At 37.6% G+C, this 26,669-nt stretch overlaps 1 protein-coding gene across 4 annotated transcripts in view; it reads left to right on the plus strand.

Annotated features, from left to right (window-relative positions):
- CHRM2 (cholinergic receptor muscarinic 2) overlaps positions 1 to 26,132 on the plus strand; it is a 101,917-nt gene extending 75,785 nt beyond the window's left edge. For 2 of the 4 annotated variants that reach the window (XM_052667527.1, XM_052667524.1), the window contains exons 2-3: positions 14,901 to 16,336; positions 17,250 to 21,253. In XM_052667527.1, coding sequence (XP_052523487.1) covers positions 14,940 to 16,336; positions 17,250 to 17,274 — 1,422 coding nt within the window. In that variant the 5' untranslated portion in view covers positions 14,901 to 14,939 and the 3' untranslated portion in view covers positions 17,275 to 21,253. Of the gene's footprint in view, positions 1 to 14,900; positions 17,082 to 17,249; positions 21,254 to 21,772 lie in introns of those variants that run through there. The other 2 variants (XM_052667526.1, XM_052667528.1) reach the window with 2 other exon arrangements.
- The last annotated feature ends 537 nt before the right edge of the window (positions 26,133 to 26,669 follow it).

Below are 26,669 nucleotides of genomic sequence, written 5' to 3' on the forward strand. Positions count from 1 at the left end.
TTATAGTGTGAATGACTGAGAGCAAGAAGCTGTGAAATATGCCTTTGAGCCACAGACTTCTCAAAGATTATCACAAGGCATATATGACTGTGGTACATGACATCTGCAAATCAGCATGGCATTACTGAGGCTTTGTTCAGCCTCAGACTCAGAGCACCAGAGAACCAAAAACTTCCGAAAGGAAAAATTAGATAGAGACGTTCCTCTCATTCTTCCTATTCTGATCGTACCTTCCCACCTGGGAGTTTCACTGCTAATGAGCACAGCAGTTGTGTTGGTATAATTTGCTTTTGAGGAAGATGTTGAACATGCACACACATTCTATATATATATAATAATTTCTTATTATATATACATAAATTAAGTGAGGTTACTACCTTACGTTCCTTTCAGCCCAATCACTAGTAGTACTGGATATTGTCACTTCTCTGCCATTTTATTTTCCTTTTAATCTACCCTCTGAATATGCTATTCTTTGAAGTTACTAAAAGTTATTTCTGCTCAGATGAATTTGATTCAACTCATAGTCAAACACATGGATTAGCAGAAAATCTCAGTCCTGACTGGCTATATCTCCTTATGCTCCGCTCACAGATCTGCATTTCTCATCCTAGCAATTTCTTGCTCTCTATGACAACCTGAAAGGAGGTTGTGGTGAGTTGTTGATGACTTCTCCTCTCAGGTAACAGCAATAGGATGAGAGGGAATGGCCTCAAGCTGTGCCATGGAAGGTTCAGGCTAGATATTAGTAAACATTTCTGCTCAGAAAGAGTGATGATGTACTACAATACACTTCCAAAGAAGTGGTGTAATCACCATCCCTGCAGGTGTTCAAGAAACTTGTGGATGTGGCACTGAGAGACATGGTTTAGTGAGCAATATTGGTAGTAGGCAGAAAGTTGGACTAGATGATCTTATGGTCTTTTCCAATCATAATGATTCTATGATTCTTACATAAAGGATACTGTATATAAGATACTGTGCCCTAATGTTAATATTAAATAGGGAACAAAACTGACTTGTGATTTTGGAATAAACAGTGCTGAAGTTTCTTACAAACTTTGGAGAAAAGCTGAGCAAGGTTAGGATAGTTTCTGTAAGCTATATGGTAGAACTACTATTCAGCACTCATCTTGAGTGAGAGGGCAGCACCATACTGTTCAATCTCAGGATCACTTCCTGCTAGACCCTTCTAAGAGTTTAGAATGCATGAATGATTTCATTTTTCTGAATTTGAAAAAGTTTGTAGAAATGGGAGCTCAGCTCTGGGAAGAAAACAGAAAAAGGTGAGATGAGGAAAACACATTCTAGCCTAAAAAAAAAACATGACAGCAAAGAGTCTGATCTGAGCAGCAAGAGACTGCAGAATAAGATGAGAAAGGCAAGAGAGGTTAAAGGTGCTTCACTAGGCAGAAAGAAAAAAGAAAAGGGAAGCCAGCAAGAGGAGAGTGATGTGCGTCAATATCAGTCCTTAAGCCACAGTTCAGATCTGAGGAAGGAGTGTTGTTAAGGAGAGGAGATGCAGTGACAGCAGTTAGTAGTACAACAAGGAGGGAAATGTGCTGGGGAAGATAGAATGACAATTGAAATCCCTAAGACGTGACTCCACAGAGAGCTGCAGCTGTTCCATGGTGTTGAACTGTGCCTCTGCCAACTTGTCTGATATAGCAGGGACATGGTGTTCTGGACTTCAGGCTCCAGGGGTCCCAGGAGTTTGGATGGATGTTTCTTTTGCTGTTTTACTTCTTTCTATTGTATTTTTGTACAATTTAACAGTGATCATACGCAAAGATACAGAAATCCTAAGAGAAATGCAATTTGTGATGGCTTCAGCTCCTATGAAACAGGCTTTAGACATAAATATCTGAATCCCTGTTGATTATCTGAATATCCTACCTTCTAGAGGCAGTCCTATCAAAGAATTGATTGCTAAGGGTCCCAGATCCAAGGTCATGACTTTGCTGATGAACTGAGCAAGAAAAAAATGACAGGGCAAGAGGGAAATATGTTCATATCCACACCATAAATAACAGCAAAGGAAACAGCAACATAAATTTGCAGAGGAGAAATTCATCACTATAGAAAAAATGAATACACTGGAATTAATGGGAACTTCTAAAAATCATTTCAACTTCCTTCACCAATGAGGTTGTGGAGGCCGTATCTCAGTAAATCGCAACAGGATTTAAGAAATTAAATATTTGAATGACACTTGGAGATGAGATTTTGAATCTGCAATTCACTCAGTGCTTTGAGACTTTATTCAGTATGCAAGAGACATAAGGGACTGCTAGCCAGTGTCTCCATGGGCTGTCATGGAATAACATAGGCATTGAAAATAGACTCAGTAAGGGATTTCTTATGAAAACAGAGAATAAGAGACAGGAATTAAAGAAAACCTTTTTTTAATCTACAAAACAACTTTTATGTGCATTTTTGCTATTTTTCTGATATGTTCCACTGTTTCAAAGAAGCAGTTCAAAATAAATTGTAAATTGGCATAATTTAACAGACAAAACTGAGGGTATTTTGTTTAGAAGGTTTCGATCCTATGTTTGTTTGTCAGAATGGATACTGGTGTTCAGAGACATCTTAGAAATATTCATCTCATTGTTACAAAATTCACTTCTACCAGAACAGATGAAAATTGTTTCACTGAAAAATAGGAAATGTCAGGAGAACTGAAAAATATAAAATCCCATTTAATCCAGGTTGTTGAAACACATTTGTATATTTTCAAAGTGCTTAGGTGAAGTGCTCTTGCACAACACTACATTTCTTTTGCAGTCACTCTTCCTTGCTTCTCCTCATTTAGTTCCTTCTTTCTTCATTCACATCTCAGCTCTTTTTTTTTTCCCCTCTATAATTTGCTGCTTCTTGCTTTCAACTCATTTATTTTCTCTTTTCTATCCCCCGACAACTCCTGATAGGCTTTTCTTTAAGCATGCTCTGGTGCCCATCAGATAGGTTTGTGCTACACGGAGGCACGTTGCAATGCAGCAGTTGCTACTAAGAGATTCTGCTGTGGCACAGCACAGTGGGAGGGATTTAATCTCCGGCATGACAACCAAGGGACTCTGCAGTTTGATGAAGGAGATTGTTCCCAAAGTACTTTACTAGATGACACTCCTATCTAGTTAGTATTTCACCTCCCATCAGCTTGTGTTCCCATCAAATATCAGTTTAAAGGGTTTTTTGATAAAGAAGGAACTAGGTTAAGAGAACTGAGACATGAAGTGACACTGTAGAAGATGAGGGTAAACTAAAGCCTCAATAAATAAAAGTCATTAGTAGTCTTCTTCCACAGATGTGTTTGCTGTGGTCTAAGGTGAGGAAACAGAAATCACAAGCATGCAAAAAATCCCAACAGATAAGCCTGACAAATGAAGGGAGCAAATAATCTATAGCACAATTATGAAATTTCAGGAAATTAATAAAAACAATATCAGAAATGAGATAAAAGCTGACTCCTTACAAGTCATGTCGTGCTGGCAACAGCCCTGGTGAAGTTGATACAGTGGTTCTGTCATGAAAGTAAAATATGCAGTAAAATAGAAAAACACAGTGTTTGAATCTCTAAATCAAATTATTTGAGTCTGAAGTCTTTGTGCGAGTGTGAATTTGTTCTTGGTGGTTTTTTGTTTTTTGTTTTTTAAATTTATTTTTTAACTCATTTGGGAATCAGAATGAGATTTTAAGGGGACATATTTATCACCATGACTCTTCAGCAGCTTTGTATCCCTAGTCCTCTTTGTAGAAGTGATATCTGCAATTTCCCATGTGGAAAAACAGCATTTTTTTCTACATACTTGTTTTCAAACAGTTCCTGTGACAAGAAGTTGGGGTATAAGTTATGCTTAGCAATCATTGACTACTGCTTCCTATGACAGAGAGGATCACCTGAAGCCATGGCACCTAGGAACATTTTCCCCTGTAGCCTTTTCTTGCCTTATGGTACAAATCTGTTTACAAAATAATTGCTATCTTTTTTTTTCTATACCGTATTAGGATTATTCCTCAGTCCTTTAACAGTTTTGTTTTCAAATAATCCCATTTAGCATGTTTAAAAGCTTGCATTTCAAACAGTCCTTTTTTTTTTTTTTTTTTTTTTAGCTTTTACAAACATGCAAGAGAGGTCAGAATAGGAAGTGTTCAAGCTCTGCAAGATCTCTCTAAAAACCAAAATAAGTAGAGAACTTGAAACTATTTTTTTATGCATTACAGTCTTCCTGGCCTAGTGATGTTAAATATGATTCTAACAGTAGGTACATGGTCAGAGACAAGTCCCCTTGTTTCCTGCTATTAAGTTAACCTTATTAAATGTTACATTATTATTTAACATAGGATAGGGGTTTCTCTTAATGCAATGATGAATTATTCATAGGAGAAGCTAAGATATTTTACCTTGTTAAGTGTAACTGCAGTGTGTTGAGACCAGTATCTGTAGCTATGCATCAGAGACAGAATTAGACATGGATTTCTTAAACTGCAGTGGAATAAAAATTTTATTAGTTTGCGACTACAGCTTGTGCAATTAAAGCAGGTAGCAGACGTTTAGTGGAATGTGACACAGTCAGATTTAGAGAGCCTATAATAATGTATTAGCTGTACATAAGTGCCACAGAAATAATATCTCTAGATAAATACTACCTGCCTTGGCAACGAATATATAATCTTCAAGATTCTCTGTCCACGAAAGGGAAAATGATCATGTACTCACCATAAACATACATAGCTGTAATTAATTATCATAGGATCACAGAATGGCCTGGGTTGAAAAGGACCACAATGATGATCTAGTTTCAACCTCTGTGATATGTGCAGGGCTGCCAATCACTAGACCAGGCTGCCCAGAGCCACTTCCAGCTTGGATGTGTTTTATATTTATAATTAGCTACAGAAAGCACTTTTTCTGAGATTTTAAAATATCTTAAAACTGTAAGTACTGTTAACATCTTTCCAGAAAAACTAGGAACACAAACTTGTCTATATTTTGGATCTTATATCTATCTTTTGAAAAAAGAAAAAAGTCTTTCAGACTGCAAAATGGTCTTGAAAATGTAGATTCTGTTCTGGGAATTTAGGTACCACTCTTTTCTGATAAGCTAAAGAACTAACTAAGTTCTTCCACTATTTCTCTACCTTAAATTGGTCTGCAGATGTAAATAAAGATTTTGTTGCCCTCTTAGAAATAAGTGTGAACTTGGGTATAATATATGCTTAAGTTCTTGCAAAGAATTTGGGCCAAACCCTTTTATATCTGAGTCAGTTTTCTTCTCCATGCTTCTAATCATTGTCTTAGGCAAGTAATTACGTAAAATGGAAGGTGTGTAAAAATTGCCCCAGACTAGTGGGCACAGAAATGGAAGGGATTCAGTTTTAAAGCTCTAGAGGACTTCGTGCAAGAGTGACCACAATGGGCTGATAAGATGTCTGAAAAGTACTGGTTGAGTAAAAATACCTTCCAATTTGAGTGTGCTAGATCATTAGTGAATCAATAAGGAAATATTTGATAAAAGGCAGTGGGCTAGCACCTATTCCAATCAAAGGAAAGACTTCTGTTTTTAACTACAGGAAGAGTCTCTTTGGACCTACAGTTTGTCAATATTTCTGTCAGCAACACTGCCACATGTTACAAAACCTCTGAGGAACAATGAGAGTCTCCATGGATTTATTCAGGGTCCTGCAAGGACATCCACAACTTGAAGGATTTGCAGAGATTCACTGAAATGTCACAGTGTCTTTACTGGACTCACTGGAGGAAGACGGATTTAATCAGTAGATCTTTGTGAGATCCCCTGTGCTGTCTTATAGCTCTTTACTATTATTTCATCCACAATATTCTCACACATTTTGGCAGAAAAATAGAATTTAAACTAGGAAAAACATAAGTAGTGTGTAAGTTTTCTTTTTTCACATTTTAAGTCTACAAGTATGTATTTTAAATAAGAAATGCACTAACTCCAGGTATTCAGAACAAATTATGAGTTGGTTTCACTCAGCCTTCTAAACACCCTCCTCTTTCTCCAGCTTTATCACCTGTCACCTGGAGACTATGAGTAGCTCTCAAAAGGTTTTTCTATTTAATAGCAGAGGCATGATGGCTGATATGAGGATAATGAAGTGCTCTGATTCAAACTGGGCTGCAGAAGGAGTACTTACCTATCACAGCTCTGTTCTTTCAGATAAAATATTCTGGAATCTAATGATCTTCAATTCAATTTAACAGCAGCTTAAATAACTCTTCTGCTGGGGGAACATTTATCAGGGCAGCCGATACATATAATTTTAGACTGAGTTCTGGGGTGAATATTTTAACAAAGTGCTTGAAGAAGATAGTTGGAGTCAGATAAAACTTATCTTGCTCAGGTAGACTTGTGTGACGAACTTCAGTCAGCTTCCAACTACAGTGGCACATTGCAGGGTAGAGAAAGGAAGCAACTTGCTGAAATCTGTTGTTTTGATCTCCTTTTCCCAGCAAGCCGCTGCAAGTGGAAACAAGCATTGGTCCACTGATGAAATGTGTGTGAGGTGTGAGCAAGGTCCTACTTTTGTTGCCTTTTGATGACACCAGTCACTTTTCTGACCCTTGTACAACTTACTCTGCAGCAACAATTTGAGTTAAAACATAACCAAAGAGATGACTAAATAAAACTGCTTGCTCAGAAGTGAATATCATAGTCTAACTATACCTCAGTAGTCAGCCTGTTTATTACTAATAAATCAAAATCTAATGATTTCCCAATTTAATCAAACTATAGTTACGCTCCTTAATTATAATAACACGTAAATTTTAATAAAATGTAAATTATAATAAAATGTGGAGTTCCTCCACCTAAGAGATACTTCAGTTGCAAGCAAATCCCCACCACGTTTTTGAGGCCATCCTACTGCTGCGATCGTCTGTTTTGAGTGGTAACTGCCATTGTATGCCTCTAGGTGGAGACCCTATCCATTTAGTTCAGCCTTCCACTGAGAACAGTAGGATGTTTCAGAAGATGCATGGTTCTTTTCATTCACTAGATAGAATATTAAGGCATTAGCTTAAAAAAAAAAAAAAAAAAAAAAAAAAAAAAGCTTAAGTTACAAATTACATGACAAAAACAGATGGGTTGCATTAAAAAAAATGTAACTTTTTTTCTAATATTTGCAGATGCTTATTGATATTTAATATTTGTTGCACAGGCCATCCACGTCAGAGATTTCTTTCCATGCCTGTGTGTAGTACATATTCTACTCTATTTTATTCATATTTCAAGCTGAACCCTACACCTTCTGTAGAACCCAAATACCCAGAACTTAGGAGAATAAGAGAGGAAATGCCACTAACCAGCAGAGGGATTGAACGATTTCCACTATTAGGGTTGGCTAATATGACATATGGTACATTGGCATATTTCTTAAATTTAGACTTTTTTGTTATGCTTTGATTTTTTTCCTTTCTTAGTGATTAAAGAGATGAGTGGTGACATCTTATTACAAGGACACTGCAGGGTGTAGTCTTGTTAGATGTTTCTAAATGGGGTATGAAGGAACTATGCCTATCATAAAATATACTCCATCTCAAAAGTTGGGTAACATACCCTCAAATCTATACATTATTCCATCTGATAAATTAAGACGTCTAAAATTTCCTAAAATCTCTAAGTTCTCCAACTTGTATTGCTGTTGTCTATTTCCCCTTTTATTATAATTGGTATTGCATATCTAAGTCTCTGCAGAATATTCACAGTTTCAGATCTGTACTCCTTATATTTAAAATTTCTATTAAAGAACTGTTGCTGTCTGCAGCTGCAGAAACACTTTGAACACTGTCTTTAACTTGGGAACCTAAGTACCGTAGTTAATTGGCAGTGTGTACGGGGGATGTAGATTAAGCTATACGTGGATATAGTACAGAGAGGGATTAAAAACAACTTTCAGGAATTGACCATTGTGACACAACAGTATCTTGTATTTTTCCTCAGACCAGTATTACTTATTGTGAGATTCCTTTAATGTCTGTACCATTCTCAGTTGATAGCTGTCCTGGGGCTTCTGCTTCTCAATCTAACCCTACAAAGGAGCATGATAACTAATATTAATAATGCTCCCAATAAGTTTTCCTATCCTTTCTCTTCGTTTATGTTTTCATTCCTTACTCTACCTTGGACATGCACACAGGAGAAGGACTGACATCCATTTGGAAGCACTGAGGTATATGAGCCTCATTTTCCAGGATCCAATACTTTCAGCTGGTGTAAATGTCAGGTGAAATGCCACAGAAACCAGTCAATGTTGAGTACTTGAGGATAACAGCAGTAGCTTCTTCCTTTCCCCTTAATAACCACCTCCTTTTACATTTCATACACAATGATTTTGTCCTCTCATTTCTGTGTTATAAAACTGTATTGATTGTAGCAACTACATTTCCAGTCCAAACTGTGCAGCTTACTTGCAGAAGAAAACAAAAGGCTATTCTACACTTTTTAGTTTACCAAAATGAAAAAGGCCTGAACTACTTACTGTCTCTGAAGTGCAGAGGGCAAAGACTCTGTCTTTTCCAATTGTCATTATGCTTATTTCCTCTAGTGTCTAAATATTCTACCACGCTGAGCTGAAGAGTATTGTAGTTCTGATGTAGACTGAGAAGGAATTGCTATCGTATTCCATTCCTCTTACTATATGGATGGCTGTATCATATGTGTGTACTTTGTTATGGTTCCACCACTGCACAGATGAAAGCCTTGCTATCTTTGCCACAAGTCTTGGTTATTTGCTTTCTTCGTGACCAAGGATTATTTATATAAAATCCTATCAAGAATAAGGAGACACATGAATGAAGGCATATCCTCTTCTAGTTCAGAAAGCAAAAATACATTTTTTTTCCCATCAAAATCAGTTAAATAATGCTATGCCAATTAATTATATTTTTCAAGTTTGCACAGCGTATACAGAAGCAGAGTTTAAATTGGAGTGATGTCAGCTGCCCAAAGACAGAATGCAAATACTCTCTTGATGAGCCAGGTCCTGAAAAACAAAGCCATATCTACATTCAAAGCTATGCATACAAAAAAAAAGTAAGAGTAATTGTACTAGTAAGAGTCTATCGGCACTGTAGTAAAAACAGTACCAATTTAGTAGAAATACATAATTATCCAAAACATCTAGGTAAAACTCTTTTTTGTTATCTGAAACAAGACAGATTGGATTTTTGTATATACTGCCTGTATTTTTCATCGTGAAATTTTGAATACAGGCTAGTCGGGCTCATAGTATATACAACAGTTTTAGACTAAGGGAAAAGTAGTGTGCAAGATATGTTTAAGAACAGTACAAATCCCCGGGTCTTAGGAATAGCACTGAGGCAGTAATGCTGTTGCCAGGACAGTCATCTTCTTATATACAATTCCCTGCTGATTTTATTATTATTATTATTGCTTTATTTCACTTGTTAGTGGCTAAGTGCTAGTTTGCCTTTGTTAATGCTCTATGGCACTGTTTCAAGAGTTGTGCATGAACTGTTTATTTTGCCTTCACGCTCTTATTGATGAGATGGGGAAAAGTAGATCTAGGCAGTCCCAAAGAGTATCGTGTTTTGTAGGACATGTTGATTAAGAAAAACAAACTGCATGTGTGAAAATAAGAATAGACCACATGGAAGCAGTAGCATTGTGCAGAGAAAGTTTTAGTCTCAGATAGGTGGCAGAAGATAATCACAGAATCACAGAATTGTAGGGGTTGGAAGGGACCTCCAGAGATCATCGAGTCCAACCTCCCTGCCAAAGCAGGTTCCCTACAGTAGGTTGCACAGGTAGGCATCCAGGCAGGTCTTGAACATCTCCAGAGAAGGAGACTCCACCACCTCCCTGGGCAGCCTGTTCCAGTGCTCCGTCACCTCACTGTAAAGAAGTTCTTGTGCACATTTGTGCGGAACTTCCTATGCTGCAGTTTCCAGCCGTTTCCCCTTGTCCTGTCTCCACTCACCACTGAAAAGAGCCTGGCCTCGCCATTCTGCCCCCCACACCTTAGATACTTATAGACCTGGATCAGGTCCCCTCTCAGTCTTCTTTTCTCAAGGAATAACACATACAGCGAAGATTTTAGTCTTCTCATATTCGAGATATTTTCTGATTTTTGTTGTTGCTGTTGTTTGTTTGTTTCGTCTTGTTTTGTTTTTATCAAAAGCCCAGAAAAGTTTCATCATCTCTCTTAAAATTTATAATAAAATCTGACAAATGTGCACAGTGTATTTGTCAGAGGCTTGGGGTTTTTGTTTTCCTCTTTTTTCACAGTATGGTATTAAATGGTGCCAGAAATGAATTTAGAATCAAAACCAGTGCTGTATAGGATCAAATTCAATTTAGGAAAAAATACAATTTTATTCTTGATACAGCAAAAATGAAATCCATTTTGCGTAGGTTTGTATTGGAGAGAGGAACTGGATCAAAGATAAATAAAAGTTAGAAAAGTTTTGAGCGCTGAAATCTGAAAAGTACTCAGAGTAGCTATGCACATAGATTGCTGGGTATTTCTATTTAAATCACTGACATGGATTTCAGGTGTAGATTGTTTGCTTTCTCTTTCATCTCTTGACCTTTTTACAGTTTCAGAGAATTGAAAGAAACCATTAAATCTTTACCACATTTTACTCGGCAATATATACAGTACAAAGGAAGGATTTGTTTAACAAAATTTGACAGGCATGGCATATCACTCTTTTTTCTTTTTTTTTTTCAGTGTAAATATTTCTATAGCCTGGTTTGTGACAGATGTTGATGATTTGTTCACAGTGCAAAAATTGTAAGGATTTCTGAAGGGATCAGATCCTGTCAGGGCAAATGGAAAACAGACTCAGCAGATTGTAATTGATAAATAACTTCTGTTGGAAGATTGTGAGCCTATGGTTGGTATCCAGTCCTTACCCCTTTCTTTTGCCTTCCTATTTCTGAGATGAACACCCTCAATTACGTAATTTTGCTTTCTAACCCTCAGAATAGTTCCACTTTCTGATCAAATGGTTTGCAGGAATAAACTTATAGACCAGACCTCTTTTTTTGTATCCTCCATAACTTCTAGGAAGATAACAGAGCCAGCATGCTCTGTGAAAGTTCACTCCAGCCTTTGTTGAGTTTCTCCTTGGGAGTGGTGATAGCGGCTCAGGTCAACCACCAGTGCCCAGCTGCTCCCTGACCTTGCTACCACCCACTGCAAAAAGACCTGGCATCAAACCATGCCAAAAGTTCACATGCTGTGAATACCAACTGATCTCCCCATTCTACCCCCAACACCTATGGTCAACAGAAAGGTAAAGAATGATTTTCAGCACTGCAAGGAAACTCTTAAGAGAAGAAAAACTACTACACCGAAAATGTTTCTCAACCATTTACCAAAGATCAAACAATTTTTTTATATTATGTTTATATTATATTAATATTTCTCAGACTTGCACATTATCCACACACTGATTATACTGCTTACATTTTGCAAAGTCACATATTTTAAAATATATTTCAGAAAATGAACTCGGGTGCAGGAGAAATTTCTTACCTTTTCTGGCTATTCTCTGTTCAGCAAGAATGCGCTTCATATACAAGGATAAATTATGGTAGCCCGTGTGAGTCAGTGCCATACTGTGCAGCTCACACAAAAATCCATGGGCTAGCAGAAGAGATCTTTGTTTGCTCAAGAACAAGATCTGGTACTTCTCATAATGGGAGGTCATATTACCTTAAAACACCTCTGTCCATAGATCCGTCTGATGAGTAACATCTGTTCCCACAACAACTGCCTTTCCAGCAAGAGGGATAGGGTCTGTGGCTTGACAAAAATAAAAGTAGTTCACAGGCAATCCTGTTCTAATGGAGTCCCAGTAAGGATGACAGATCTCCCAACAGGCATGATTCAAATCCTACTGGGGTCAGCAAAAGACAGTACAGCAAGTTCAGAATCTTCGGATTACAAAGCAGGAATGCCCCCATTTCTGTTCATATGTGTAAAATAGTAGGTCCATCAGCAGTGATGAGATATATCAATTTCAATCAAACTTTTTTTTACATTTTTGTACCTTCTCATCAACACACACAGATTGCAATCATATTGACAAGAGAAAAGATTTTGCTAGGATATGTGACAGCAGAATTCTCCCGCATCTTTTTCTATACCTGGGAAAGCCACAGTAGTTAACATAATTTGCAATGCAGAATTATCAGCTTTCTCACAGCAGGAGAGCATCGTGCAAAGGGAAATCAGTGGGAAAGGGACTCTTCTGCTTTGCTTCCATTCAAAAGAACAGTGAAATCCTATTCCTATCAGGTAAAACTAGCTTTTTGGTTTCATTCAGCTCCCAGAAACTCAGATAATAAAATCAGGGGAATGCCCAGTATTTCCACTGTAAATGGAAAAAAAGACATCAGAAAATACTTGGGAATAAAGTTAGCTGGGAGGCAGTAATTCAGTTTCACAAGTTTCAAGGTTTTAAAATGAATTTTAGTTCTCCAGTGAAATAAAAACAAAAGTCTGAACATTTTATCACAGTGTTATTGTACAGAAACATCCATTTTCTCATTATAAAGCATAACGTTTTCCTCTCAGATTCTCTCTTACCCTCTTCCTTTCTTTTCCCAATCTCTCTTGTTCCCTCTTTGTCACCAGAGGTAGCTGCAAAGCCCTGGATCACAAATGCTTTTCACATGATTTTTTTTTTTTAAATCAATGCATCTTCATGAGTCAGTTCATCTTTTCATAAAAAATTCATTCTGTCAAGAATGTTCATAACTCTACTTGGGAGAAGTCCCAAAAATGTGATATCTTGCATACCTAGTTAGACAGTCAGCCGCACAGTTGGGGTCCCTGCTGAAATGCCAGTCCAGTAGACTAAAGATTTCTGGGCTAATCCTCTCTCTCTCTCTCTCTCTCTCTCTCTCTCTCTCTCTCTCTCTCACTCTATATATATATATATAAAAAGTACATGAAACTTATTTATTTATTTATTTTGCACAGAATGTAAAGCCTGTTATACTCCCTTTGGCCTATTCTTACCACACAAAATACATATTTAATTAAAGCATTTCTCCTCATAGCTTTGTTTTCTTGAAACTCATCCCAAGGACTTTAGGGATATACCTGTGAACAGCTGGTATGAAAAAATCTGTCTAGCCTTACAATTCTCTGTTTATCCATGTGTGCACCTTACCACTGAAATGGCAAACAAATCTTTTAAAAGATGAGCTTCATATTCTGCCAGATGTATTTCTTTTAGTATAAATTACGAGATTACAAAGTCACCTCAGACAAAGACCCTTCACCCTGGTTTAGCAACTTGACTTTTCCACAGAGACAAACCTGCTTATTTTTCAGGGAGATCAGAAGGGCTTTTTCTGTTGTGTTGACATTTGACATCATCTTCTTCCTTCTGCATCTGAAAGAAAATAGTGCTAAAACGACAATGAAAATGCATTGCTCTGTTTAAGTAATATGGGTTATATATTTCTGTGCATCAACAGCTTTGTTATAGGAATCAGAGAAGGATTCGTTACCCTTGAAGTATAAAAGGTTCAAACATAACTGATTTTTTCTACCTTCTTTTGCCTGAATCTCCAATTCTTGAAGATCTGTCTTGAGGAAGTGGTGCCTTTTGGGTAGGAGGGAAAAAAAAAAAAGGGAAAATATTCCAATTAAAAACAATCTAACTTCTCTGTCACATCTGGCCTTCATGCCTCAATAATCCCTTGAGCACAGCTCATAAATAATGAGAGCTCAGAGACTGTCTCTACAATTCCAGCACATTCTATTGATTTCTAGGGGATGCACAAAAGGATAGTACATATCCTTATGGCAAAATCATGTGCTGTTTGTTGGTCTTCTAGCAAATATATTTTGCTAGTATTTTAATTAATGTTTACTGAGTACTGCCGATAGGTGTACATAGCAAAAAAGAGTTGCTGTATTTGAACAGAAGTGATTTTAATCTGTTTATTTTTTTATAGTTTTCCTCCTACCCATTTCATACCTTATGTCATAGTTCTATGCAATATTAAAAATATTAAAAGATTAAAAATATTGTGAATTGAAAAAAATTATAATGGGGAAAGTACAAGCAAGCGAGTATCAAGAGAGCACACCATGTTTAAAGAAAACACATACACAAAAACGAACAAACAAACCCAACATTTTCCAGGCACAAATAGTCAACTGAACATATAAAATTATTTTGATTTCACTAAAATGAAAAAAAAAGACTAATTTATATACATCTAATGAGAAAGCTAGAGATGGAGCTGAGGTGAGTCTACTAATTCTACTGCCTTAAGGGCAAAATCTTTGCAAATGCACTCTCTCTCTCTCTCTCTCACACACACACACACACACAAATAAAAATAAAAAATAAAAAAATAAAAATAAAAAAGAACGAAAGAAAGACACATCAATATACGAAAAGTAGGGGGAAAGATGACACAAACTTGTTCCATAAACTTTACAGAAGCATACTCATTCAGGAACATGAAGAAAAGAAGGAGACATAAATCACTTTGTCATGATCCAGCTCATAGTAATTAACTTCCTCACGAGTTACAAGAATGACATATTCCCAGGAACTGATTGGTTTATTGGAAAGTGTTAGAAGGGAAAGAATCAGTGTACAGTTGCTGGACAAAGGCAGAAATGAATAAGAGAAGATAAAAAAAAAAATCTAAATTTGCATTCAACTGTAGTATCTTTATCATATATTTAAGAGAATCTTATTGCTTTGTTACTCCTAAGGGGATATTATACATTTTAAGGGGTTTTACATTAGCATGAATTGAATGATTCTTCTGCACTCAGTCTTCTACCTTTAAATTCTTTCCAGGTAGTTTTCCATTTCCTAAAAGCAAAGGGACTAATTTCATAATGGTATATGTCTTTTATTTCCTCTGCAGGCTTAAGTGATAATTGAGTATCTTGTTAGCAGCACAGAAATGAATAACTCAACGTACATAAACTCTTCCTCTGAAAATGTAATAGCTCTGGAGAGCCCCTATAAAACTATCGAAGTGGTCTTCATCGTCTTGGTGGCAGGTTCTCTCAGCTTAGTTACCATAATTGGGAACATCCTGGTCATGGTGTCAATCAAAGTCAACAGGCACCTGCAGACTGTCAACAACTATTTCCTGTTCAGCTTGGCCTGCGCTGACTTGATCATAGGCATCTTTTCCATGAACCTATATACCCTCTACACTGTGATAGGCTACTGGCCCTTAGGGCCCGTGGTATGTGACCTCTGGCTGGCTCTTGATTATGTGGTCAGCAACGCCTCTGTGATGAACCTCCTTATCATCAGCTTTGACAGATACTTTTGTGTCACCAAGCCTCTGACATACCCTGTAAAGCGGACGACTAAGATGGCAGGCATAATGATTGCAGCTGCATGGGTTCTCTCCTTCATCCTGTGGGCCCCTGCAATTCTCTTCTGGCAGTTCATTGTAGGGGGAAGGACTGTTCCTGACAAGGATTGCTACATCCAGTTTTTTTCCAATCCTGCTGTCACTTTTGGCACTGCCATTGCAGCATTCTATTTACCTGTTATAATCATGACTGTTCTTTACTGGCAAATCTCTCGAGCCAGCAAGAGTCGAATAAAGAAAGGGAAAAAGGAAGCTGCCCAAAACCAGGATCCAGTTTCCCCCAGCCTTGTCCAAGGTAAAATAGTAAAACCAAACAATAACAACATCCCAACTAGTTCAGATGGGCTGGAACATAATAAAATTCAGAATGGAAAAACTGCTGGAGAGAGTGTGATGGAAAACTGTGTTCAAGGGGAGGAGAAGGACAGCTCCAATGACTCCACCTCAGTGAGTGTTGTCCCTTCCAACATAAAAGAGGATGAAGCTGCCAAAGATGCCAGCCAGACTTCTGCCTCCCAAGACCACCTCAAAGTGGAGAACTCCAAGCTGACATGCATCAGGATAGTAACCAAGTCCCAAAAGGGTGACTGCTGTGCTCCCACCAACACTACTGTGGAAATTGTAGGCACCAATGGGGATGAGAAGCAGAATAGTGTAGCCCGGAAAATAGTCAAGATGACAAAGCAGCCAGCCAAAAAGAAACCACCACCTTCTAGAGAGAAAAAAGTGACAAGGACCATTTTAGCAATCCTCCTAGCTTTCATCATCACCTGGACCCCATACAATGTTATGGTGCTCATCAACAGCTTCTGTGCATCCTGCATCCCTGGTACTGTATGGACCATAGGTTATTGGCTCTGTTACATCAACAGCACCATCAATCCTGCTTGTTATGCGCTCTGCAATGCCACATTCAAGAAGACCTTTAAGCACCTTCTTATGTGCCATTACAAGAATATAGGAGCAACAAGGTAAATAAATAAATAGATTATAATAATAAAGTAATGGAAAACATGAAGAATTTCCAAGCTAAATTATAAAACAAATAAACAAACAACAATGTCATAGCACTTTATGCTCTATTATGGAATGTGCAATCAGAGACATTAGAGGAAATACTGAGATGGAGCATCAACTCCACCCCTGAGAACTACACTAAAGATCTTTTTTTTTATTTTAATCACTGACAACAAATCTTGAGGACATGCGTAAGTTCTGAGGAGTTATTCAAGTATTTGGACTGGAGGCACAGTTCCTTACTTTCTGAGAGTACTCTGAAGAAGGGCTTTAGAATCTTTGTTTGTTGTGGGTTTTTTTTTGTCACCATATCTATTTTTTTCTCTGTGTGTTTGAAATGTCTTCATCTAGGGAAAAAAAATAAGCAAACTCTAAAAATAATGATGTGGAAGAGACATAGGGGCTTGAAAGAACTTTACATAATCCAAATCATAGCAGGTTTCCAAAGCTCAAGGTTGTCTAAAGCTTTTTGTTTGTGTCATGTGAGAAACGTAATGTTATGTAAAACATGATGAAACTTATTTTATGTCTTTTATAACACTCTCATTTCCGAAACTGCATCATTTATGAAAGTGTATTTTTGCTCGACATGTAACCATTGCCTAACATGTATCAGTCTAAGTTTGCCACTTACCCCTTTCTAGGGATTTTTGTCCCATTATCCCCCCACTAAGTCAAAATAAAAGTGAAAAAAAGATAGCCTTTCCAGCTTGCTACATCCCAGATTTGTTTCAGCATTCATGCAAGCGAAAGCTTTTGAGACAATTTTGTGCACTTTGTTTGTCATATAAAATCCACCCATGAATTTCTTTTTTGCTTCCATTCACCTTTTGTTTCCTTTTGTACCTTAGCTTTCTAAGGCACAAGGACTGAATATCAAAAGAAGTTGTAAATTCAAAGGTCTTATCAAATCAACCACCATGGTGGCCAAATGAAGAGCCTCAGCTGAAAACTAGAAATGAGCTCATTACTAGGAAAATAGAGGTTACGTCCTTTTAAAGTTTGATATACAGATGAAGAAATATGCTGAGCCTCCACAGAAGAAATAATTAATATTAAATGACGGTGCTCTTAATCAGACAAAATTCTCAATTTATTAATTGAGGAAAAGAATGGAAGAAACCAATGTGCCCACATAGATCATGCTCTGCCTAAGCCCTTAGTGTGAAACAAGGGTCCTACCTAGATGCATCTTTGACAAGATCTTTACTTTCTGGAAAAGATTTTCACTATTTTTCATTTTGTGCTAAATAGGACCAATATTTTCACTGAATGCCAACAGATAATATTAATAAAAAGGCTGAGATGAAAACAGTGATTACTCAAAACAAGATACCAAAATAGTCTAGACTGGGGGCTGGCAAGGCTCAAGATTGAGTTATTATCTGCTACTCTGCACCAGCTCAAATCCGTATTATTTCTTCCTGGCAAAGAATTTACTATCTCAATATTTCATATTTATTGTAGCACAACTGAGCACTGTGTGGATAGAACAAAGAGTATTAGATTACTCAAAAATGAAATTGTCTGTGAATTTTGCATATTACAGTTACCTCCTTCTCCATAACTCTAACAGGAGGTAAACCTACGCATTTTATTACCAAAAAGCAGTTTGCTGCATAGTCTCTCAAGAGACTGTTTTCTGGAGTGAAAGCCACCTACTAAATGGGACCCTAAACCATTCTATTATTTCATGTTACCGTATTAGAGTCTTCCAAAATGCACTTTGAAATAAAAGCCTTCAAGATTGTGGGAAAATTAAACCTGCAGACTTAAGCTTTACATTTGACAAGCTTATTGGAGAAGAGTGTCAAAGCACTTTAGCAATATGATAATTTTCATGTTTCAAGGTACAAGTTTCAAGTAGAAAGGGAAAATGAGGAGGATTAAACTGCAGTAAATTAAGGCCACATTAAATTTAGGATGAGTATGTCTTACTATGCACTCACTGCTTTTACAGCTCTAGGGATTTCATCCTGATACATCTAAGTGACTCCATGTAGTCAAGAAAGTAATTTGGCAAACCACACTCATTTGGAATCATATTTACTACCACAGGTTTCATCGTCCTGCTGATAAGAAACAATTGCTCACTACTAAGTCTTGCAAAACTGAGTAAGTCTTTCAAAGCTACATCCACTAGTCTTATCTTGACAGATCAGGGGTGAGAGTTACATGATCATTTCTATATAAATTATTCCCCCAGATTGCTAAAAATAAATGCAGGTAAAAAAAAATAAAAATAAAATATGTTTTTTCTAAATCTTACTTCTTTAGAAAGGATGGATAGAAGAAACACACCTGTTCCTTTCTTTCAGCATGTATTTTAGGTATCAATAGTACAATAATACAGTACCATATCAAATGGCAAAGAATGTATACCGGTTGATTGGAGTCTTGCCATTGTGATGCTTGTCTACAAGAAGGGCCAGAAGGAGGGTCTGGGGAGCTAGAGGGCTGTCAACCTGACCTCAGTGTCATGGGAGATCATGCTGATCATCTTGAGTGCAATCGTGTGATATGTAGAACAACCAGGGGATCAGATCTAGTCATCATGGGTTCATGAAAGGCAGGTCCTTCTTGATCAACCTCATCTCTATCTATGACCAGGTGATCCATCTGGTGGATTAAGGAAAGGCTGTGGAAGAAGTCTGCCTAGACTTCAGCAAATCCTTTGACTCTATTTCTGCAGTCTTGTCCTTCAGTAGCTGGCAGACCATGGCTTGGATAGGTGTAATCTTCACTGGGTAAAAAGCTATCTGGATGGCCTGGGACAGAGTGGTAGTGAATGGAGTTAAATCCATTTGCAACCAGTGATAAGTGGTATTCTTCAGGGGTCAGTGTTGGGCCTGTTCTCTTTAGTAACATTATTGATGATCTAGATGAGGGAATTGAGTGTATTCTCAGTGAGTTTTCAGATAACGCCATGTTGGGAGGAAGTTTTGATCTGTCCAAGGATAGGAAAGTCCTACAGAGGGATCAAGAGGCTGGATCTCTGAGCTGAGACCAACAGGATGAGCTTCAACAAGACCAGGTGCCAGGTTCTTCACTTTGATCACAACAATACCATACAATGTTACAGGCTATTGGTTGGCAAGCTGCACAGACAAAAAAAGATATAGGGATATTAGTCAACAGCCATCTGAATATGAACAAGTAGTCTGCCCATGTGGCCGAGAAGTCCAATGGTATCCTGGCTTAAATGAGAAATAGTATACTAATGTGGTGATCATCCCTGTACTTGCACTGGTGAGGCTACACCTCACCAGTACTGTGTTTAGTTTTGGGCTTCTCACTACAAGAAAGACATCAAGGCCCTGGACCATGGGCAGAGAAGTTGAAAGCTGGCAACAAAGCTGTTGAAGGGTCTGCAACAAAAGTCTTAAGAGAAGTGGCTGAGTGAACTGATATTTATTAGTCCAGAGAAGGGGAGGATTCAGGGAGACTTTGTCACTTCTACAGTGACCTGAAAGTGGGTTGTAGCGAGATGGGGATCAACCTTTTCTCCTGGGTAACAGTCATAGGATGAGAGGTAATAGCCTTAAGTTGTTCCAGGAGAACATTAGGAATGATTTCTTCTCCAGAAGTGTGGTGATGCACTGGAACAGGCTGCCCAGGGAGGTGATGGGTTGACAGTTGGACTAGATGATTTTGTAGCTCTTTTCCAACCTTAATGATTCTATGATTATTTCATCTTTTAGCTTCAATTTTCCAGCAAGTATGAGAATGCTTTATTCCAGGCATGTCTAATCCACTGGCCACATAAGCCCCAGGAGATCTCATACTGCAGCCTGCCCCTTCCCCGCACTATCATGGTGGTGGTTCTTCCCTTCTGAGCGGTCCAGCTAAGACCTGGGCACACATCCATCTCTTAGCAACAACCAATATATCAGTGTCTCAGCTGAACCTAGGACAAGTGGAAGGTACAGTACAGTGCTAACTCAAGACATAGCAAATAATTTTATACATTTTTTATGCTTTGGCTGAACACAGTCTTTCGAACAACAAAAAATAGGCAGTCTTGATTTCTGTCTTCATAAAGGAATTTGAGAACAGGTTTCAAGACTGAAGAGAATTTAATCAATTTTTGTGTATACTTGCAACTCCGTTTTCAGTAAAAAAATACAATACCTACAAATTTTCAAATGAAATGTATAGAGTTGCCATCAGATATTCAACTCAAAAATTTGATCATGTCTTTTCATTAGACTTTTGTAAGACCTATCTTACCAGGGAAAACTAGTCCTCACTTCACAATCACACCTTATATTTGTCACCACTTTTTGGCAGTATATACATTTGTGAGCAACTATTCTCAAGGATGAAGTGGAGGAGGAGCAACATTTTATCAAAAAATAGCTGATGAGCACCTTGAAAAATCAGTAAGAATCGCAAATGCTTCCATCAAACCAGACATTATTGCATCAGTTTCACAAAACAGAGTCACCTCACACCTCACTAATTTTATGCTTTGTTTCTCCCTTTTTTTTTTTTTTAATTTCAGTAAAAAAGAAAATATATATTACAAAATAATAATAATAATATTTTTTGTTACCTACTTACATTAACTATATTACATATTCTGTATACAGCCCAAGATAATTCCTCTTCATTCAGTCTCAGGAAAGACAAAAAGTTGGGCACCCATGCTTTATTCTGTTCTTTGAAACTGCCACTTGTTCATAAATTATGAGTTCCTCCAATAGCTGAGGACATTTCTATAGGTTAAGAAGTGTAAGCTATTGATTACAATTATACTTTTCATCCTGTGACTGTGACTTCATAATGCTCAACGTATCTTTAGGAAAAAATTTATTTTGGGGCCGGTATTCATAAAACAACTAACAAAAAAAAAAAAAGAAAAAGAAAAAGGCAGCCATGTTTAAAGTTTTCTAGAACTTTTCTTTTAAGTCACCTCCACTTTTGATCCTAAAAGACAAAATTATTTTTGGTATGCTGTTGCATATTTAAGGGGCTTGCAAGAATCATAATCCTGTGTGTTTCCATCTTGTTCCGTATATATTTATGTTCACAGCTATTAAAATGGGTGAAAATACACACCAATGTACGTACACATAAGAACACAAAGACACACACCAATATGGCTTATATACATGGAAAATAATCATCTAACCTTCAAGATGTTGTATGGGATTGTGTTTATATTGTGCTTGCTGGCAACTGGTGAGAGACAGTCCTTACTGATGACACTGTCTATCCTGGCGTGGAAATAGACAGGAGAGCCCGTTCCTGAGACCCACGGAACAACTCAGGTTTCTGGATCAGATCAAAACACAGTATAATCTTTCAGGGTCACATAATAATTTGCTCTTCTGAACATCTCTTAAGCTCTCATTTCTTTGCTTTGTGTTCCAAACCACATTTACCAGGTTTCACTCTCCTTCTGAAAGATAGTTCTGCAAGATGCAGATGTTGATCTCGAAAAGCAACTCTCCGTGGATACCTCTTCTGGCTTTCCTGGCTGTCACCTGCGTCCCGTCCTTCCTATGGCCCCTGATGGCCCTGCTGCCAGTGCTGCCACGTCTTCACACCAGGTTTGGCCAGAGGATCTCAGCAACTATTCCATACAGTGTGCTGCACTGGCCACTTTGATTTCACACAGAAGTTGAAAAAACTCTGTGGATGAATCATGAAAAGAACACCAAAACCAACAACAACAAACAACAATAAAAACTGCAGTGAGCACTTCTGATATTCTCATCTTCTTCCTCTTAATCATTCCCAGAAGTAGCTAAAACCAAAAAAAGGCTCAGCCATTTGAAGTAGCCCTGCTGCGGCAGGACTGTCCCATTAGCAGCCCACGGTGGGCAAATCACTCTCTCACAGGTCATGCTACCTTCACTCTTCAAGGAGAGGACAACAGCTTAGTGATATATCAGTCTAACTGGTACATTCCTGAGTACTAAAGATATCTGTGGTTAAATATATATAGATTAATTTTTTAAAAAATTAAGAAGAAAGAAACTGAAGCAATATTCAGAAGTTTGTTTTCCAATTAGTACAAAACTGAAGGAAAACTTGTCAGTCTTATGTTTGAAATTTTCATTTGATGTGCCAGAAATCATGAGGATTCATTTGGAGACAGGAGTGTTTGAACACTGCCTGATGAAAAATAGTCTGAAATCAGCCAACGCAAATATGTGAGTCAAATTCCTTCCTTCCTTCCTTCCTTCCTTCCTTCCTTCCTTCCTTCCTTCCTTCCTTCCTTCCTTCCTTCCTTCCTTCCTTCCTTCCTTCCTTCCTTCCTTCCTTCCTTCCTTCCTTCCTTCCTTCCTTCCTTCCTTCCTTCCTTCCCTCCTTCCCTCCTTCCCTCCTTTCCTCCTTCCCTCCTTCCCTCCTTCCCTCCTCCCTTCCTCCCTTCCTCCTGTCCTCCCTTCCCTGCTTCCCTCCTCCCTTCCTCCCTTCCTCCCTTTTCTCTCTTTCTTTAACTCCTTCTTTCCCTATTTCTTTCTTTCCTTTCTTCAACCTCACAAATGTTCATGGGTATGAGAGTGTTCAAATGGAATCCTGGGATAAGTTGTGTGTCATCCACAAAATGTGAAGGAGTCAAAAGCAACAGCTAAATCCATCAGCCCTCTGTTTTATGGTTGTCCACTCGTTTTTAAGACCTCAGGGTGTACCAATTGCTCCCAGACATTCCAGACATCCCAGACATCCCAGCTGTAACAGAGGCAGAAGGAGATGCACTCTATTTTTTGTTTGTTTATTTCATCTCCTCATGGATTGGAATGTTTCCTTTGTCTGCTCTTCGGTGGGGCTTGCTAGTAAACTCACTAGCTCCTTCCCTAGAATTTATTAATTTTCTCCCTGCTCTTCTCCCTACTCCTGCTGACAGAGCACCTGATTTCTCTGGTGTTGCTAGGATGGTACAATTAAAATTCTTCAACTCAGTTGTCAGAGCCTTGCCTTGCCACTTCTGTTACCCAAAACAAAACATCTGCTGGTATTGGCTCTCTGCGAGACCAAGTTGCTAAAGCATCCTTACAGCCACATTATGCTCCATGATGCAGTTGGTGGAAGGCAGGAAATATGCTGCTAAGATTTGTTTTCCTTCCTTCCCCTTACAAAAATTTCTAAATATATTTACTTTTTACAAAACATGGAGCTTTCTTTGTGAAGTTAAACTTAAGAAAGAAAACAAGAACGGGAAAACAAGCTCTGGGCCTTGGGGTTCAGGTGTTTATTGACAGGAAGTGGAATCAGAATACAGGGGCTTTCAATATTTTTAGAGCCCTCTTCTTGGTTGGCTCTGTATTCACAGATGCCAGCAAGGCAAATGGTAGAAATTGAGCAGCCAAAAAGAGTTAGGCTTTTTCTCCTCCTGGGTCTACAGATACTTTATAAAACTTGTCTAGAGACACTCACTGGAGACAATGTCCTATTTATTTTTCCTGTAAAATCATGAACAGCTCCACACTTCTAAGAAATCTTTCATTTTTAATTTATAGAAAATCTTTCCCTGAAGGAAGCTGATAGATGGTCCTTAATTTGCTGTGACGTCTTTTCTTGTTTCTCTGCCTGCCTTTCCTCTTTTGTCACAGTCTTGACAAAATGCATTTTTCCTCCTTCACTTTAAGAAGTATCTGTAACTTGTGTTTTAGCTACAGGTACACAGTTTCTCTTGCTTTTCAGGCACTGTGAATGTTGGTATTCAAAATCCTTAAGTCCACAAAAAATATTATATTGCCTTCTCACCTCTGCTGAAGTCCAAAATAATGCGTGGAGTAAGAAGTTTCATAAATCCTTTCTTCAGTGGTTTTAATTTGGAACGAAGCAAATTCCTCACATGAAATGAAATCAGTTCTCTTTCTCCCCAGTTTTATTATGTCTATATGAGAAACAACAGAGGATGATGGTAAAGAGTGAGCAGCACTATTAAGCAGCAACATTTACTTTATGTCCTGGGCAATGGTAAGGCAGTCTTCCCTTTCCTTGGTTGCCCTTTTATTCCCAGTCTTACTAGCAGAATATTCATTGAAAATCCATGATTAAGAAAGTAATTATAACAGAGTTGAGATGGACATCACTCATTCACCAAAAAAAATGCAATATTTTTTTTATTTTTTTATTTTTATTTCTTTTTTTTTTTTTGGTTCCTTCATTTGCTATGGCCTCATTTTCTACATTATGGAACTAGTGGAACACATGAACATATTAGTTCTCCCAGGCCTTTAGTATACTGGGTAGATTTGTTAGAGGTATTTCATGTCACAAGTAATGGAATGGGGGGGAAGCGGGGGGGAAGGAAGCACATGCTTTTTCCCCTCCCAAAGTTTTGCATAACCTGAAAAAGTCCATTGGGTTGTTCCTTTTTTTCCCACCTTTGTATAATGAGTTATTATATATTAGCATTGGGTTTTTTTGCTTTTTTGTTTTGTTTTGGTTTTCTCTTGGTTTTTGTTTGTTTGTTTGCTTTTCTTTTGTGTGTTTCAGAGTACTTGCAAAGAAGCACATAGAAACACTTACAGGTGCCCCAAAAATGCTCTGACTCTCTGAGAAAATCAACTATGGATAGTGTGTGAGGCAGTGTGTTTAAGGTGTTTATTATCATAGTCATTGAAATGAATGACTTCCTTGTGTATTTAACCTTTGGTTTGGTTCATCTGGCAGCTCTGAAGAAAGCACAGGGGCACAGGTTTAGCATGCCCTAACTTTGAAAAGGGAAGGACAGGTCGATATTCAGTTGTCTTTTTTCTCCTGTTCTGGTTTGTGTAGGCTGCTGGAGTAGGGGAGGAATTTCTTTCCCCAGTAGTTCTGTCCGTGCACTTTTACTCCAAAGATAGACATTCTTTGAAGTACAAAACAGTCGTAACAGTATTATTGATAAAAATGATACGGGAAAGAATACCATGGTTGCCAATAAATGGACCTTTGAATAATTTTCCCTTAATACTGGTGCCACTTTTTAAAGGTGGTTAGTAAATCAGAGAGTAGCAGTTTGTAAATACCTTTAGATAGTGTGTTTTAACATTACCAGCAGCATATCTTGACTATGTACAGAAATAACACAGTATGTGTAGTGCTATTCAAATTAAGTTATAATGTAAATATATCTAGAATGAATGTCCAGTTATCTTCAAGTTCTATGTACAAGGACCTCATCTCTTCTTGAGACTTTTTCTAGCTTAATGATATGGAAAATCTGTTATCCATTTATATATATATATGAAAAAACATTGCATTCCTTTCTTCAAAGTAAATATTGAAAAAAAGAAGGAATGCATTACATGAATATGATATAAAAAATCCTATCGTAGGACTGAGAAGTTGGGGACTGGTCAAATTCTTGATGCTGTATTTGATCTCATAAAGAAGATAAGCACAAGTTTATGGTTAGCATCGTAAAGCTGACCCATTTGATTATATATAAATTATAGATATATATTTATATATTCTGTATAGATACATACATATTATACACAATATTCATACAGTGAAAGTAAAGTTTGATAGTCATATTAACTGGGAATTTTGATGTAATGTTATGCTCCATTTGGAGAAAGAACACCTGTCTGATTCAGCAACATTCAAACATGTTATGCAGAATAAAGGAAGAAGGTGCTTCAACCAAAACAACTCATGAAGGAATGAGGCAATGTGGGTTTGAAATTACACAAGTAAATTACATGCAATATATGTGTATGTATTTTTGCCAAGCTGTATCCCTAGTTAAAGCATTGCATTAAACAGCAAATTATAACAATAATAAAAGTGTTTTTGTATGTGGTATCTGTTTTTCTTTTTACTGAGTGAACTACTGCGTACAGTGTAAAATTGGTATAACAAGTGAAAAAAAAAAAAAAAAAAGAGTAGCGACAAGAACAGGAGATTGTAGTAATTAAGAGGGAAAAAGAATTCTTTCTTTTCCCTTGCTTTCTTGGCAAGTGTGGAGATCAAGAGATGTCTAGAGAACCATATAACTCATCCTTGTCTTGTCCACATCTCTCTTTCCAACGTCAGTTCCTTTCCCTCCTCCAATGATTTTGCTTCTTACAGATTTTCACCTTTAAATACAACACCCATGTTTGAGGGTCCTTCCTGTTTTTCTCTTTTGGGACTTTACCTGTCTTTATCCTCTATGTGTAAGACTTCCCACCAGTGCCCTTTGTTCTGTCATTCTTTCAGTCCATGTTCAACCATTTCACCACCTTGCTTTTAATAATCTTTCCACAATGAAAGCCAGAAAGACCTTTTTTTACACCTGTGTTTTTCTTTAAAAAATCAGGTAAGTTTGTGTTTGATAATATTCCCTCACTTGCCTTGTAT

Source organism: Tympanuchus pallidicinctus, unplaced genomic scaffold, assembly GCF_026119805.1.
Source record: "Tympanuchus pallidicinctus isolate F22 unplaced genomic scaffold, pur_lepc_1.0 scaffold8, whole genome shotgun sequence".
NCBI classification, from domain to species: domain Eukaryota; kingdom Metazoa; phylum Chordata; class Aves; order Galliformes; family Phasianidae; genus Tympanuchus; species Tympanuchus pallidicinctus.